This window comes from Haplochromis burtoni, unplaced genomic scaffold (genome assembly GCF_018398535.1).
Source record: "Haplochromis burtoni strain Fernald_Lab_line unplaced genomic scaffold, NCSU_Asbu1 Contig_6, whole genome shotgun sequence".
NCBI classification, from domain to species: Eukaryota; Metazoa; Chordata; class Actinopteri; order Cichliformes; family Cichlidae; genus Haplochromis; species Haplochromis burtoni.
In genome coordinates, this window is record NW_024582367.1 from 321877 (window position 1) to 334816 (window position 12940).

General features: G+C 40.5%; 1 protein-coding gene across 1 annotated transcript in view; it reads right to left on the reverse strand.

Annotated features, from left to right (window-relative positions):
- The window catches only part of rnf213b (ring finger protein 213b), a 34378-nt gene extending 25090 nt beyond the window's left edge, over window positions 1–9288 (reverse strand). The window contains exons 1-18 of the mRNA XM_005913838.3: window positions 8985–9288; window positions 8294–8442; window positions 7456–8204; window positions 7220–7378; window positions 5986–6155; window positions 5607–5881; window positions 5272–5516; window positions 4743–4949; window positions 4441–4654; window positions 4290–4345; window positions 4061–4217; window positions 3826–3975; window positions 3456–3554; window positions 3187–3312; window positions 1647–1815; window positions 1384–1551; window positions 1038–1187; window positions 313–941 (exon numbers count right to left, since the gene is read on the reverse strand). Coding sequence (XP_005913900.1) covers window positions 313–941; window positions 1038–1187; window positions 1384–1551; window positions 1647–1815; window positions 3187–3312; window positions 3456–3554; window positions 3826–3975; window positions 4061–4217; window positions 4290–4345; window positions 4441–4654; window positions 4743–4949; window positions 5272–5516; window positions 5607–5881; window positions 5986–6155; window positions 7220–7378; window positions 7456–8204; window positions 8294–8395 — 3825 coding nt within the window. The 5' untranslated portion in view covers window positions 8396–8442; window positions 8985–9288. The remainder of the gene's footprint in view (window positions 1–312; window positions 942–1037; window positions 1188–1383; window positions 1552–1646; window positions 1816–3186; window positions 3313–3455; window positions 3555–3825; window positions 3976–4060; window positions 4218–4289; window positions 4346–4440; window positions 4655–4742; window positions 4950–5271; window positions 5517–5606; window positions 5882–5985; window positions 6156–7219; window positions 7379–7455; window positions 8205–8293; window positions 8443–8984) is intronic.
- Between the last annotated feature and the right edge of the window lie 3652 nt (window positions 9289–12940).

Sequence of the window (12940 nt, forward strand, 5' to 3'; positions counted from 1 at the left end):
CACTGTTCCTGCAGAGACACACAGTCTCATCTAGTTCAAGCTCAGAGGGAAATACATTTGTTTTTTCAGCAGGAGAATGAGCCAAAAACCCCTCCAGGCTCTGTAAGGGCTAGAAGCCGAGAGTCCTTCCAGGCTGATGCCTGACTGAAACTCCAGGTTACAACATTAGAAACTGTTAAAAACAAATTCTGGAAAATGTCGCGTATATTTTTTTCCTACACAAATATATTAAACGTCTTCAGTTTTGGTCACCACGTCAACGAGACTTTGAGAACATGCTTTAAGTAAATAGTAATGTTCATAGAGTATTACCAGTTGCCTGAGTGTTTCGATCTCAGTGAAGTTTCCAGAAAGCCTCATTTTTCCTGCAATCTTCAGCACGGCGCTGGCTGCAGCCGCCGCCTCGTGGAGCTGCCTATACTTCTGGATCTGATCGAGTCTCATCTTCATCCAGTTGACCTCAGGTTTGGACCCTCCTGCCTCAGAAAACATCTCCGACATCAGATCCAGCTCTGTTTTTATGATTTTCCCATCACCCTGGTCCCCAGACTCAAGCAAAACCTGATCGAGCTGCCTAAAAGTGATATTTGCTTCTGCAATGCTCACGGCGAGGTCAACAAACTCGGTGAGCAGGGGGTTCCAGATGTTGTCGCAGACCTGTGTTAGGTTCACTGAAACAGGAGCTTGGAAGGAATATCTCGCTGACAAAGATGCAGCTCCTTTGACCCACGAGGACAGAATCAGGTTGCTGTCTCGCAGTTTGTGCATCTCTGTGGCCATTTTTAAGACATTCATACTGGTTTTATACCAGAGGATGCGTGGAGAGCCGGCACTCTTTAATTTGCCTTCAGCATCAAAGGGCTGAACAAGCATCAGTTTGTTCAGGCTCACAGCGTGGAGATCTGCATTGTGCTGCTCCTCCAGGGCCAACATCTCAGGAACTATTGACATAAGAACCATGTTAGTGTGAAGAAGCCATTAAACGCAGAACACAGCAAAAATATTTAAAATGATGAAATGAACGACATTCAACTCACCTGTGATGCTTTCTGTAACCTTTGCTATCATCTTTATGAGAGCTTCAATCTGCTGTTTCCTCTGCACGAACGTGTTCAGATCTTTCTCTCTCTGAGCTAAAACCTCGTCTGCACTGACAGCAACCTTCTCAGATTTAGCGTTTGGCTTGTCTGTGGAAAACACGATGCAGCTCATATTAATCAAGACAGTTTGCAAGCATGAGCTAAAGAGGCAAACGGAGAAAATTAGTTAACTTTGCATCCCTCTTGTACTTAAATCTTCTGAATATCTCATTTATATAAAAGACAGGATGTGTGAGATTATTAAAAACAGAATGAAGGAATAGCAGACTCTGATGGTTCTCACATTGCTGGAAAAGCTTTTTAAACTGCTCCCGGTGTTTCAGGCAGGTCTGCAGGTCTCCCAGAGCCACGTCTCCTTGAAGCAGAGAGCCCACCAGAGAGTGTACGGCCTCCACACAGCTGTGGACCACCTGCCCTGCGGTGTCGTCCACCTGGATCGCCTTCCAGTCACCTGGACCAAAGCAGCAACACCGCAGCCATCACAAAACCCGAACAGCAGCGAGTAAAAATTTAAAGAAGACGTAAATGAGCAAAGAAATGACGTACCCTTCAACAGGAGATGGCTCACGGCGGACTGAGGGTCGAGCAGCTGAACCACCACGCTGTCTCTGAACCGTGCAGCTGACGCGACCACCACAGCAGACACAACAGCAGCAGGAAGTGCTGATCTGACCTTAGAGGTCAGACTTCGCATCAGGTCTCCCTCCTGCCTTCTCTAAAAACAGAACACATGTTTACTCTCCTTCTTCATAATGTATGCTACATACAGTGGTTCACTTATCAATACTGACGTTAATGGGAATGGGAGAATTTTCCAGTGAGTCTTGTTAAAGTCCAAACGCCACACATTTATTCAAAGCTGACATTTTACATTCACATAAAAAGAATTTTACTGGAGAAAAATTACAAATTTTGAGAGAGAAAAGTTTATTATAACCAAAAATGAACCTTTTAGTTAACTTAAACCAAAAATATGTATCTTAAGTTTTAGTCTTTTTTAATAGGGTCATATTTGCAAAGACAGCAATGGCCAGATTTCCTAAATGGGGCAAAATGCAGTGTGTGCACGATCTCCAAATAAAGCGCACAGGCAATGTTATAGGCAATATCAAGTGCAAAAAACATGCTTTTTTCAGCATTAAAAATCGGTGCCGTTAGCAGTAAACTGCATGTCGTAAACAGTAATGTCAGCAAGTCATTTTCACCTTTCTTTTAAATTTCCCCGCCCTATTTTTGGTGTCCTGATAGAGGAACTCTCTGAAATGCATAAACAACAGAGTCAGGTGCAAAAATCTCTGCGTTCTCTCTTACACACAACCCTGTCACTGAGCTTAAATAGTTTGTACTCAGTAAATCAGGCCCTTAGTCTGAGGAGCCTGTGTTGACATGGACGTCTACACTACTGTGAGAGAAGTTTGGGTGCGTAGTTCCTGCTCTGAACTCCTCAAATCTTTTCCTGACTACTGTTACAATGTATAAATGTTATATCATATTATATAGTGAAACTAATATGTAATAAACTAACAATACAAATGAACGAGAAACCAGCTAAACCAGTCTGAAAATAAATAAAAATGAATTTAAAATATAAAACTAATAACTGAGAGAAGCTCACAAAAACTCGTTCAGATTAATCAGTTTTGTAGCTCAGAGATCATCATTAAAAACACAAAAGCTCAATCTTACATTTGACCTGCTAAAAGCTAAGTGACCTAGCTCGGCACCATAGAATAAAAGGTTACGTTTAAAATCATATCTATCAACTGATTGATTTGTTAAACCAGCTCTCTGTTACATTTTTTGTTGTTCTGAGGTTTTTGAGTGTAATGTAGGGAAAAGACAAGTCAAAGCTCGAGACACAGACTGTGGGAGAGAGCGAGGGGTCACTTGGCCGTGAAAGTACGGTTGCTTTTCTACATTGTGACCCTGGTGATCATTACGTCTCTTAAAACACTTAAAAGTGCATCTTAATCTCTACGCGTTTGATAAAAGAAAAGAAAGTCTATAACTTTGGAAGTGCTCTTTAAAGGTTTTAAAAGCGAATATTGAAACTGTGCTTTGAGTCATTTATTAATTCACAGTGTACCTGGCAGATTGTCTTGATCGCAGAGCGACACAGCTCGTCCAAACAGGCCTGTATGACTTGGTTTTTACTTAATGCAGTCTGGGACGACTCGAGGCAGCAGAGCATGACTTTGTCCTCGTCACTTATCTGTAAATAAAACAGCTCGGGTGAGTTCAGAGGGAAAACATCTGCATGCTGAACCGACAGCAGTCTGAAAGAATAGAGCTCAGGTGTTTCTAAAACGAGACCAGTAATGTTGGTCTGACACCGATCGGTGCACGGGTCCTGACCTTGGACACCCTCTTCCTCAGGTCTTTTTCCAGGCTCTGCCTCCAGCGGGATGAAACTTCCTCAGAAGAGCACTCGACCTTCAGCAGCGCGTCCCACATCTGATAACATCACAGGCATTAAACGAGGTGAACTGAGTGGTTAGAGGCAGGGCTGATGGGTAACTCTGATTATCTAATCAGAATAAATTACTAATATCAGCCCAGATTACATTTAAATAAGTGCAAAGAGATTATAGTTACATTATCGAGGATCCCTTTTTTACATTTCAGTAATGTCTTTAGAACGTGCAATTATTGACCAACAAAAAATACATTTAAAAATCATTATTAGTAACATAGTTTGATTTTATCAGCTGTGTTTGCTACATGCCTCGATTTCCTTTGGATAGCTGAGTGATTTTGATGATGTCAGGAGCGGGTTTGAAAGCAGTTCGTCTCTCTTCTCTCTGATTCGGTCCTGCGTTGCAAACAAGTCCTTCAGAAGCTGCTGCTTTAAGGTCTCAAACTCATCTTCTTTGGACTAGAAGACACAAAACAAAGATAACAAATTTAAGATAACAGATCACACCGAGGCATTATGGGACATATAACATGTAGGGTTTTACCTCTTTAGCCTCCAAAATCGCTGCCACCTTCAGCACCAGCTGGTAGGACAGGACGATGGCCTGGTACCACGGGACGATTCGCACTAAGCGGCACGTGTTCTTTGCAACATCAATGCTGCTCGCGAATGCATGTTTGATGGTTTCACTTTCAATAATTCTGCAGAGACAAAGTTAAAGTTACAAAAAGCACAACACCAGAATGTATGAAGCACATTTCAGGTGTCATTACCTGTCCTTGTCTCTGTCTACCTTCAGCAGGATGTGGGTTAAGCACTTCTGAGCATGCTGCATGTAGGAAGAACAAAGGTGATCACAGAGGACTGTATTAAAGATGGAACAAGGTCATTTTGCAAGTTTATATTAGTTAGTTGGTTTTTCACCTTTAAATTCTCTTCCTCTTTCTTTAAATCTGGTCTTTCACCACATTTTCTCAGTCTGTACAACAGACTCTGGATCAGCTGTTCTGCAGATACTCCTGTCACGTCTGGAAATTGAGGAAGGTCCTGAAATGCAACCAGAGATAACCAGCTCACCAGGAGCAGAGGCGTCTCTGTAGCCAGTGATAAGTGCTTCTGGATCAGAGAGAGCATCCTGCTGTGGATGGAAAATGAAATAATTCAGTAAATCAGATCAATACTTCAGGGAAATAAAGAAAGCTACGATGGGTTTGAGACAGACTCACTTTCTTTTGTCCGGAAAGAACTTGACATTCTCTCTGAATCCACTGAAATTGATGCTTTGTAGTCCAGACCAGTTCTCTTCTTCAACAGTGGGACCCAGTTTCATTGCATCAGCTCCAGGCTGTCTGAGTCTGAAGAGGAGAGGAACGAGCAGGACGACCTCTGCCACCATGTACTGGGCACAGCGGTTTATCAGACCCACCACAGTGCTGAGGGGGAAACCGAACCATGTGAGTATACAAGCTCAAATGTCAACACCTCAATCAGCACACCAAGATAATGTTTAAAGATGAAGGTTAACTTAACTTAGAAGTGGAGTTTCATTTAATTTAATTTTGTTTTTAAAGTAATTAAAGCCTTTGAATTGCTATGCTGCTTTTTTATTAGTCCATAAAATGTAGCAAACAGCAACATCTATTTCACATCAATTAGATGGATTTTTCTTAAACAAACAAACAAAACGTTTGTCAGTGAGAAACTGTTGTCTAACCAGGCCAAGAATTACTTTTCTTAAAGATTGTAAAAACCTACTGTTGTGTGTTTGTGAAACAACTCTGCAACCCATCCAGGTTTTTGTTGTCCAGTGCCGACTGTGAGACCAGCAGACACAGCTCAGCCCAGCCTTTAACTCCAAGGTTGATGCTACAACTTTGGGTAACCATGAAAACAGAAAGCCCCAGAACGAGAGGACTAGTGTCCCTGCAGGAGCTCGGGAGCTTCTCCTTCGGCTCTCCTTTTAAGATCTGGAGCAAGTTCTCTGAAATCAACTCTGACACCTGAAAATAAAATCATGTATTAATGGTGGTTTATAGAAGCAACTGTAGATAATTTCTACTTGGATTTTTTTGTTCTTTTGCTGAACACACCTTGACCTGAGGGGGATATGAACCATCTGGGTATGCCATCCTAGTGTGAGCAGAACCGAGACTCTGCATAAAATACTTCAAACTTTGACACAAGCTCTCAGTGCTCTGTTTATCTGACGGAGTCCATTTCTGGAAGATTCTGTTCAGCAGAGTTGAAGCTGAGGACTGCCAGGCATTTGAAATCTCCACACCCTTTGTGTTCTTCCAGCTAAACATTTTTTGAAGAAAACCTTTTTCATCATAACGGCTAATGAGTCCTTCATAAAGATGCATCTCTGTATAAAACACAGGCAGGTTTGGGATCAGTTTATGTGGAAATCCAGGAAACAGAATTGGACAAATGACATAATAGCAGTCTCAAGCTCAGTGTTTGTCTTACCCTTAATACTTGGGTCTGAAGGAATGTAAATATGTCTTGTGGCAGTTCCTGAAATCTCTTTGACTCGTTGCTTTACACCATACCAATAAGTCACCCAGCTGCCTCTTCGCAAGCTGCTTTCTTCAACAGAGAGGCGTGCTTCCACCAGATAACCTTCCTGCTTTAGTCCACTAAAGATAAAATATTGAAGATTTGAGTGAAAGGGATATTCATGCCAAATTTTTATCTATCTAGATAAAAACACAACATCCTCTGGAGACAAAAAGAACTTATTCAGGTGGAATCCAGGAAAAAACAATATAATAAAATATAATATATTAACAGCTATATTCAAATGCTTGACAATCTACACAAGCTACTCTCCAAATACACTGCATTGATAAGTATTTGCTCATCTTTCTTCACATATGTACTTGGATTGGCATTCTATTGTTAATCCACAGGATTTAAAAGGATGTCGGCCCACCCTTTGCAGCTGTAACAGCTTGAACTCTTCTGGGAAGGCTTTCCACAAGGTTTAGGAGTGTTTACAGGAATTTTTGACCATTCTTCCAGGAGTGCATTTGTGAAGTCAGACAGTGACGTTTGACAACAAGGCCTGGCCTAGCAGTCTCTGCCCAAAGGCATTCTGCTGGATTGCAGACTCTCCCCGGGCCAATCTAATTTTTCCCCACTTCATCAGTGCATGGGATGCTTTGCATTGTGTTTTGTTACATAAAGCTTGGGTGCAGCTGGTGAAGCTCTCTACGCACTGTTCTTGAGCTAATCTAAAGGCCACACATAGTTTGGAGGTCTGTAGCAAATAACTCTGCAGAAAGTTGGAGACCTCTGCCCACTATGAACCTCACTATGCATTGACCTCGTTCTGTGATTTTACGTGGCCTACTACACAGCTTTCCTCCATTGTCATATCAAAAAAACAGAAAGAGGCTAAAATGCCCCAATGTATATTTTCAAAAAAAATTGGTTAATTGGGGGTTTGATCAAACCACAGAAATCCTTCCACACCAAACCAGGAAAGAAATTCTTTATGAACCTATGTTAGTACAGGAACTTTGATGTATAAAGTAAAAAGGCCAAACACAAAATAGAATCACACTATCATCCTAAGCAGCAGGAAAAAACTGTGGAGCCATAGGAGCTTTGCTATTAACCTCTTGTGTATGTTACTGTCCTAAAATCTAACATAAAGAACAATAAAAAATACAACATGTAATACATCATAGATACTTACACAAAATGTGTTATTACAAGGGGCGGGAAATACCCTTGTTGATTTTGAAGCTGAAGCCTGTCGTGTTCTTGGTTGAATCTAAACGCTTTGTCCATCACAGCGTAGATGTGAAAGGTGAACATAGGAACTCCGGGTGGAGGTCTCACTGGGCTTCGATCACTGTGAGTGAAAAAGATAAACGTTTAAATATGAGCTTCAGCTCCAGAGTTTAAATAAACAGTTAAAATCAGTCTTACCGTGTGCTTTGGGATGTTTTTTCTGCCATGTTAGTGGCTGCCACAGTGGACTGTTTGTCACTCCCTCCCACTCCAGCCGCAGCTTTGGCATAAGACTTTTGTTTGGCACCTTCTTCAGTTTGAGATGCAACACCTGAACCTTCTGCAGAGGGATTCTCGTGTTTAAGCTTTGACTCCTTCTCGCTTCTTTGCTTCTTGGCTGGCTCTGATGATGATGATGATGATGATTCTCCTTCTGGATTTTGCTCTGATGGAGTCTGAACTGAGCTGTCTCCTTGCAGCTTGGGTCCAGGTGTGTGCTTGTTCTGATCTTCTTGCACCTCAGCAGCTTTCTCTGTGGCGGCTTGAGTCTTTTCACCCTTTCCCTCGTCTTGTTTTGGCACAGGAAAGTCTGTCTGTGTTTCCTGATTCTTCTGTGTAACAACTGGAGTCTGTGTGAATTTATCTGGGCCTTTGAGCTTCTCTGTTTGAGTCTGAGCTTGCACCATCTTAGGATCTTTCTGTGGTTGTTCGCCGCTGTTTTCCCCTTTTTGCAAGTTGTCTTCAGTCTGGGGAACCTCAGGCTGTGTTTTTAAAGACTCGCTGTCCTGAGTTTGGCTGCTTTCAGTCTCCATAGCCTTATTCTGATCCTTCTGTATGTTTTCACTTTTGACATCTGCCTCTCCTTTAGCATTTTTTCTTCTTTGATTTCTCCTTCTTCTCCTCTCCTTCTCTCGACTGTTCCTGCCGGGCTTTCCAGCTCCATGTTCCTGGAACACACATTAATTTATATATTTTACGATGGCTCAAACACCACTAACAGGCCCCTGAAAGCTGTTTGTTGTGACTGCATGTCTACCGTATTTGTCTTCCGTGGTCTTTTGGTTGCAGAATCCTCAGCTTCCTTGGTTTGCACCTGCTGCCCACTGGCACAGTGGGGGTGTCCTCCCCCATCCTCCATCTGTAGGGACACCTTTCTCAGGTGAGCCCCTGCTCTGCGGGAACTGTCTTTAAATATAAAAATACAGGCACAGTTACAGCTTTTAATCCCTGTGAGGCTTACTATTCAGGTCAAGGTTGTTGCATTACAGTTAATAAAATTAGTGCAACTGATCTTCTTTATAAGAGCAGAAATACCTTAAAAATACTGCACACAGCATATCATGGCACACACTCTGCAATGACTTCCTTTATAGTCATAAAAACACCCTATTAGGTTGCCTCATCTTATCAGCAGTACAAATGAATATGATAACAATTAATTTATGATAAAATGAAGTAGAACAGCAAATGACAGCATCATATTTTGACAAAATAGCGTCATAAAGTCTAATAAAAGGAGTAAAAACTACCAAAAAGTACCAGAGATGCACAAAAACAGGCTGAGAAGCGACTGTGGCATTAAAGGTAATAAGAATACAATAAAAATAATCAAGTACGCTTGTTATTACTGGATAAAAGGACAAGAATGACCGTAAGATCTGAAATAACCAAGTGACATTTATTAAATAAAGACAAAAATACATAAAGTTCATGATGTTCTTGCTTACCTGTTTGTATGTTAGCTTCGCAAGTCGTACACTAAAAATCTGCCAGACAAACATTTACTTAACTTCCTGATGGACCCGCCCACACACAGGGACCGTCCCCAAAGGTTCAAACTCTCAACCCTACCCGCATCTCCCCATTATTGATCTAACATATACGTTTGTATTTGTAAAATATTACCCGGTTTTATAAAAATCCGTTTAGGTCAGTAGCTGGTTAGATAATGCAGTCTTTACAGATTCCTTCGTCTTGTTTCTGTAGGTAAAATCTTGAGAGTCCCTAAACCGGAAAGCAACCTTTTCAGTTTCGTTTCTGTGTGACTCTCTGCAAAGAAGAAACTTATGCCGCGTTCAGGTGATGATCGGAAGTTTCACTTTCAGTACCAAAACAAAGAAACCCAGCCACTGACATTATTACCGTGAATCACATCTATCTTTATTATGTTTTATTCTATCGTAAAAAAAAAAAAAAACTACTTCGTGACAAAAGCACAAGGTTTATTTTGAAGAAAGAGACAAAAATCACATCAAATATGTGTAATATATCCACATTATTCTCACTAAAGGATACTGCTGCTGCTACTACTACTAATAGTATCTGACGTCACTTTTAAAAAAATGAATGGATGAATGGGTATTAATAACCATGGGTAAGTATTGTTCATAACAACTTTTATTTAATGAACCTGTGAACTTCCTGCATGTGTAGATAACTTGATTAAAATCCTGGTTAAGGGTTAAGTGAAGTAGCACTAAGGCTATTAGGCTCAATTAACTAGAAAAAATGCACAAACATACAAACACAAAAGTGATCCAAACAATAATGCGCACCGATAAAACTAAGTAAAGAAGAATCAAAACTGAAACACCACCGATGCTGACTAATTGAAGATTGTTAGAAATCCTCAATCCTTGTAGCAAATAGGCTTTTATTTTGAAAGAACATAAGCAAACCATGTCATTATTATCATCATTATTATTATTATTATTAATATTAATATTATTGAGCACAACAAGTTTAAATCCATTTTGTATTCAGTCAAATATGTCGAGATTGAAGTTGATTGAAAACCAAGTTCTCAATCAACTAAATCACTGTTTTGATCTCGGTGATGTTGGGGAGACATCTGCTGGTGAAGAAGAGTATAACAACTCCTCTGGAGGAAATAGTAATTTTCCATTTATTAAAAATTAGTTAGATGCTATAAGAAGCAGCATGTTGTGATTACTATGGACTGAACAAAACAGAAAGAGTGCCAACACAGTGCACTTTATTTATGTTCTTACTTTTCTGCTTTTGGTCCAACATCTGAGACTTTTTTGTGCAGATTCGTGTGGACTCAGAGTGGGCTTTCTTTGCTGTTATATTAACATGTGTGTTAACTCAAGCGTTAAGGTGTAAATGAAGTTTATGTTACAGTCTGTCCTTCTCAAGTCCAAGTTATAAATGTGATTTGCACCAGAAAACACAGTGAGGTGAAATATAAGACAAACATGTAACCCCGTCTCGGCCCGGCATTAACAGTATGATGCTGTATCCTCAGTCCTGTGAGCCGGCAGGTTTCTTGATTCTCCGAATTATGACCCGGCTCCTCCTTCCACTGGGTCGACCTCCAGCACCATCCGCCTCCCCTGGCAGTGACCCTGGGGGTCGGGGTTCACCTCGGAGTGGTGCAGGGCTCCTCCCTAATCTCACATCGTCCACGAAAGCCTCCACTCCATCAAACTTGGTCGTGAGCTCAGCGAGACGCTCCTTCAGGGAGTTGAACTCTTTGTAAAGATCTCCCAGAGCTTCTGACAGAGGCTGGATCCTGAAAGAACACAAAGAAATTAAAGTGTTTTTTTCCTCTCCAACAGTTTCAGTTTTATATTTCTTCTCTGCGCCCTCTTTTTGTCTCTCCTCTTTCACCTCTTGGTTGTGGAAAGCAGTGTCCAAGTACATTAGTCCATGTAAGAAAAATGCCCTGATGAGTTCATGGCCTCAGTCGCTACTTTGAAATCATACTGAATACCAAATGTTAATTTAAAAAAATAATTGTGGTCACATTTAGAAGAAAAGAAACAAGAACATTTGCATTTTGTTTCTACTTTCTATATCTGTGTAAACCTGCTCAAATTAAAGCTGACCTTTTAATGTTACAGTTATTCTTTACATTTCGACTGACGCGCAAAGCCCGAAGACCCAGACTGATGTAACTGTGCCGCAGGAGACTTAGAAAAGGCCCTAAAACAGAAAACCTCACCTGCCATAGTCGGGCAGCACAGTGTTGTGGTCATGCAGCAGCAGATCTTTGACCTGCGTCATGATGGCGTATTTCCAGTTGTCTAAAACCAGCGTGAGGTTGGCACATCCTCTGGTGTTCACTCTCTCTGCTGCAGGTGAGCAAGCCAGGGAAACAAACTTTATTATTTTCTGCTTTTGAACTTATTACATCAGCAACAACTGTACATGACTTCATTCATACAGGTATCATGAATTATTGTAACCTTGTAGAAAAAGTAAAAGAAGTTAAAAAAAAAAAGAGGGAGGGAGAGTGGTGGGGAAGTCAGTGCAGAGCTGCAACTAATAATAGTTTTCATAGACTGTGGATGAGTTTCTCTATAAACTGGCTGGTGTGTAAAACTTGCCATGGGTGTAGATTTTAGTGGAGACGCGGCTCTCCCGGGAATTATAAAACATGTTTGAAAATGAAGGAAGCAGATGAACATCAGGGGAAGGTCTTTTCTCTTCAACAGCACTTCTTTTTTAAATAACATACAAACTTTAAGTTCACAGAACCAATGAATCTGAGCCACAATAACAGAGGACGAGCTCCAGCGCTAGGAATTTCTTTTTTCTTAAAAGGTCTGAGTCACTGCTTCTTCAGAATAGAAAGGTTTTTGATAACTAATCCTTAACATTAGTTAAGTAGATGAGATTCTTCTTAAAAACACACAGAATCACAAAGATGCTTGAAATCCTGTTGAAAAACACCCGAGCTGCTGAATATAGCTGACAAACTGGAATCGATGATTTACCATTTACAACTTCCAGCAGAAAACTCTCTTGATGTTTAAACCTTCAGATCTGTTAACATTCACTCAGTATTACCAGGACAAACATTAAATGAAGAAAACTAAGAATAATTATTTGAAAACACTTCTGGTAACATTTATTCTAAGCATTTGGGTTTTATAAGAAATGTATTTATTTATTTGAAATTTATTTAGTCAGATTAAAAAAACAAAAACAAACAAAAAAGTAAAATGAGCTAAAGCTCTGCTGAAAGAATGACTTTTAAAAAAGACAGGAAACAAATCTTTTTGGCTAAATGCATAAATTATGGTAACCCTACTACCAGATTTGTATGTAAAAAGAGTTTACTTGAAACTAAACATTTTCAGATGCTTAACTATAAATATCTGAATTCAGTTTCATTTAAATACTAATATTCTATATTTTAATGGTTATTTGTGCTCCAAAGTGTGATCAGGTTATGCTTAACATTCTATGGAAAATATAAATATAATCAGCAGTAGAGTTTTCCTCTCAAAAAGCTCCCTGTAACGCCGAGCTGATAACACTGAGCTGTTAAACTTGCCTTCATTCCTGTAATCCCACTCCGGTCTCCAGCTTGTTTTCTGTCTCTGAGCGATGCACAGAGCTGCAGACAACACGATCAGAGCTCCAGCGATTCTCATCCTGATGAAAAAAAGCCCAACACACAAATGAACCCCTGAGAGCTCTCAGTCACCGAGTGTGAGGCCATGAAGGAAAACAACAGTCGAAGTAGTTAACGTGTAGGAAACCCACCTGTTCTGGCAGTCAGAGGTAAAACAAAGAGATCTGGATAAAACTGATGCTTTTTAATCTGAAGCAGAGGGAGGGTCTTCAGTCCTCACTCCCATCAGCCGGAGCATCATATATCAGGATTTCACAGTGGAGGGAAACCTGCTTTCTATCTCTGTTAACTCTTAAG